The sequence below is a fragment of the Grammomys surdaster genome, unplaced genomic scaffold (assembly GCF_004785775.1).
Source record: "Grammomys surdaster isolate TR1022 unplaced genomic scaffold, NIH_TR_1.0 125341, whole genome shotgun sequence".
Classification (NCBI taxonomy): domain Eukaryota; kingdom Metazoa; phylum Chordata; class Mammalia; order Rodentia; family Muridae; genus Grammomys; species Grammomys surdaster.
The window spans coordinates 946,699-950,616 of NW_021620215.1; the positions used below are offsets into that span (position 1 = coordinate 946,699).

Sequence of the window (3,918 nt, forward strand, 5' to 3'; positions counted from 1 at the left end):
ACACACACACACACACACACACACACACACACACACACACACACACACAGTACAATACAGGCACAATGTACAATACAGGGTAACTCCCAGAAAATCCTTCCAAAGGTCTCAAAGGAGCAGAAAGTCCTGAATACTTACTCTGCCCACAGTTCTTCAGGATTCGCACTCTCTCTGACACGTCACCCAGATACAGGGCATTCTGATAATGGCCACTCATGTCCTTTCGGATCTCAGCTGCATCAAGTCAATGAGAAACCAACTTAAGCCTTCTTTCTAAAGATCTCTCTCCTCTATTTACCTTCTTCCTTCCCTGCAAGTCCCACAGTTCCCATCCTTAGTTTTAGAGACCTCACCAATCTTCATCATCTTGCGAAGCTTCTCCAGGTTGCCAGTAATAAGGTACAAGAAGGAAAGTTTGTCAAAGTTTTTGGTACGCTGATAGCACATCTCTACAATCTGGTGATTGCCCTGTAACAGGGCCACTTCTCCCAGCTTCTCCCAGCAGTTCTTGTCATCCAGGGCTTTGGCTGCCTCTAGAGCAATCTAAAGAATTCCCATAGTCAGTGTTTAGTGTAGGCACTATGACTCAGAACCAGCAGAGTCTATCAAAGCATTTGTCTCTAAAATTTCCCAAGGAATTCTCTATACTTGCAATCACTTCTTTCATGCTATTTTTCTGGAGAATTCTTTCTACAAATGTGAAATGAATTCACAGATGAGGAGCCACACCATAGTGTCCTCGCCCTCCGAAGTTCGCTGGTACAGTAAGTCCCTATCCGTGCTGTACTCCACAGAGCAAGTGCTCCGCTCTCCTGTGTCCTCAGCTCTGCAGCTCCACAGACGCTTTTGGCAGGGCCGAGGAAATAATAAAAGAAGGACTGGAAAAGCAGCTTTCCTAAGCCCCCTTTTCCTTGAAACAATGCCTCAACATTTCATAAGTACTTCATCCAGCAAGACCAAGTGTCAAGGAAAAGGAACAGATTCTTCAGATTTCTAGCTATCTAACTCTATCCTAGAAATTCTTAAATTCAGTTTGAAATGGTAACAAGAGTGGAAATATTGGGCAGAAGAAGAGACAGGAAGATGCAAAAACAGAAATAGTAACAGAAAAATGGCTCAATTCAAACTAAAAACATCCAAAAATCCACTCTGGCTAAAACGCAAGCCCAGGATAGCACCTTCTGGAGTTCAGCCTCTAGTACATTGTTAAGTTACACTGGCACCAAGCCTCCCCTTTCTCTACAGCTATCTGGGACCAATGACACATTCCTCTTACCTCAATGTTTCCACACTCCAGGGCCAAGCTGAAACGGGTCTTCTCATCTTTTACAAAATGCAGTGCCACTTCAGGATAACCCTTCTTCTGGAGATAAGCGATGATTGACTGGCCTACTAGTTTGGCGTTCCTCACCATGTGGAGTACCTAGACATTCGGTTTGGTAGGCAGGAAACAGATTACTTGTGAGGAAAAAGGAGCACTGCCTCCGTCAGCATGCTCGTTAGATTGCTTTGCTTCATACCTCATCATACTTCCTGTTGATCAGGGCCAGTTTGAATTTGAACTCAGTGGGGTCAATGGTGAGCACCCGAGGACGGCACTCCCTGTCTAGGCAGTATACATTATTGCCCTTCACTCGTGTGACATAGATGGGTAAATCCAGAGTTCGGATAATCCCATGGTCCCTAGAAATAGGGGATAAAAGGTACAATTTTCAGAAGGGAGAAAATCCAGCTTGTAAAAATGAACAAAGTTAAGACAGTATTTTCCTGTTATCCTTTCATCAAATGCTACTTAAAAAATGATACAGACAGGAAGTGTTTCAAAATGATTTTATTCTTTTCTATGACAGAACAGATGCTACGAACTTTTTACTTTGCAGTTTGAGGAATTGAGCCTAGAGCCTTGGGCATTCTATGAAAGCACACTAGCAACGAACAGCCTCCCTTCAGAAATAAAATCATTATTATGTATGCATGCATGCATTCTGTAGTGTAGACATGCATGCTGCAGTGACCTGTGGGAGTCAGGATGGCTCTGTACACTCAGTTTTCTCCTTCCACCATACAAGAGTTCTAGGGCTCAAACTCGGGTTCTCAGGCACACATGTTTTTTTGTTTGTTTTTAACCTGCTGAGCTATCTTACTGGTCCCTCTCCAGTCCTTTACAATTTTTTCCCTAAATTTTGAATTTTTTTTTATTTTATGTGTATGTTTGGACATGTGTGTGTGGGGGAGGGGTAGAGGAAAACTCTCAGGATATGGTTTTCTCCTGTCACTTTGAGGACTCTGGGGATTGCACTCAGGTTGTCCAACCTTTGAGAAACTGTCTCTACCCACTGAGTCAATATAGACACAGAGAGAGACAGAGACACAGACAGACACACACACACACAGTGAGAGAGAGAGAGAGGGAGAGAGAGAGAGAGAGACCTTTAGCACATACATGCCCTGTTAGCTTTTTCATGAAGAAAGTTAACAGAGAACTGCAGTTATATTTTTTGAATTAGCACAGTGATTGCAAGAAGCCACCTCTCACTCTTTTCCTAGATAATTAACTTACCCAGTGGTGACAGCATATTTGATGTGGTTGCTTGTGGTATAGATAAACACCCCACTTTCATCCCAGGCCCCACTCTTGACACGAATGTTCTCATGAATGTTACACAGAGCATCCAGCTTGCGGTTACAGATCACAATGGCTGTAAGAGGCAAAGGGCATGAGTACTCTGTTGACAGGGTGTGTGCAGTCAACCGGCAAGAGGAAACGGCCTCTAGACGCTGGGTATGATGAAGCCTTACCATGCTTGGCCAGTAGTGCAACATGAGACATGTCTGCCGACCAGATAACATATTTCACCTTGGAAATCTTCACTGATGCCAGAGTTCTGGGAGAGCAAGAGAAAGGTAATCATGAATGGGCCTAATTCCCTTGTCTCGAGCTATGACTTATGCCTTTTCCATCTTTAATTAATACAGAATGCAACTTCTCAATGTAACATCAAGGAAACACTGTCTACGTTGTAGGTCAACGAGCTAAAATGGTTTGGCTCACACTCTGCACTGCCCCTTCCTCATTCTCTGCTTCCCCAGTCCCTCCTATCATTAGGCCCTTATCTCTATCAATTTTTGCCACTGGATTTATTAAGTTCTTTAAGAACAAGAACTGTGCTATTCAACTTTGTGTTCTTCTCATCCCAAGACCTGAACCTATTCCTTGTTCAGGTATGTACTATAAAGATATCTGAACACACAGCCCTCGCTACACAGCTGGAATGCATGCACACAGTGGTAGAATAGGGTAGAAAGAGAAAAAGGATTATAGTCTTACAGTCGCGTGTACAAGAAGCACGAAACCATGTGGCAAGCTTAGAACAAAGTCTCTATTAAAGATCTCCACTCTCCCTCATTACAAGTCTGTCTGTCAGGGCATGTGTCAGTTACCGCTTCTGCTGGACATCAAAGAGTGTGATGGAATCTGCATCCCGAAGCAGGAGGTTGCCTGTACCAGCATAGAAGATTTCATCACAGTTGGGCACCTGGATTTTCTTGGTGATCTCATTTTTCAGGTTTTTAATCAGAAGCTGAAATGAGCATGGGTGGAGTTACGAGAAGTGAACCAATAAGGTAACAGCTAAGCAATAAGGTAACAGCTATGTCCCTCAGCAATTGCTCCTTTAGTAAAGAAGTGTTTCCCTGTCCAAGTCATTTACACATCAGGTTGATTAGCAAGACCTCTCGACATTTATGTGTTCGTTTGTTTGTGTATGTACCTACACATGGGTCCCAGGTCATCTAGTTTGGTGATAAGGGTCCTTACCCATTAAGACATCTCATTGGTCTCTAACCTCTCTCCAGAGAGAGAGAGAGAAATAGAGAGAGAGAGAGAGAGAGAGAGAGAGAGAGAGAGAGAGAGAGAGA

At 43.5% G+C, this 3,918-nt stretch overlaps 1 protein-coding gene across 1 annotated transcript in view; it reads right to left on the minus strand.

Annotated features, from left to right (window-relative positions):
- The window catches only part of Copa (coatomer protein complex subunit alpha), a 42,027-nt gene that overhangs the window by 8,188 nt on the left and 29,921 nt on the right, over positions 1 to 3,918 (minus strand). Inside the window, exons 15-21 of the mRNA XM_028785723.1 lie at positions 3,442 to 3,581; positions 2,800 to 2,885; positions 2,561 to 2,699; positions 1,521 to 1,683; positions 1,277 to 1,423; positions 354 to 543; positions 139 to 234 (exon numbers count right to left, since the gene is read on the minus strand). Coding sequence (XP_028641556.1) covers positions 139 to 234; positions 354 to 543; positions 1,277 to 1,423; positions 1,521 to 1,683; positions 2,561 to 2,699; positions 2,800 to 2,885; positions 3,442 to 3,581 — 961 coding nt within the window. The remainder of the gene's footprint in view (positions 1 to 138; positions 235 to 353; positions 544 to 1,276; positions 1,424 to 1,520; positions 1,684 to 2,560; positions 2,700 to 2,799; positions 2,886 to 3,441; positions 3,582 to 3,918) is intronic.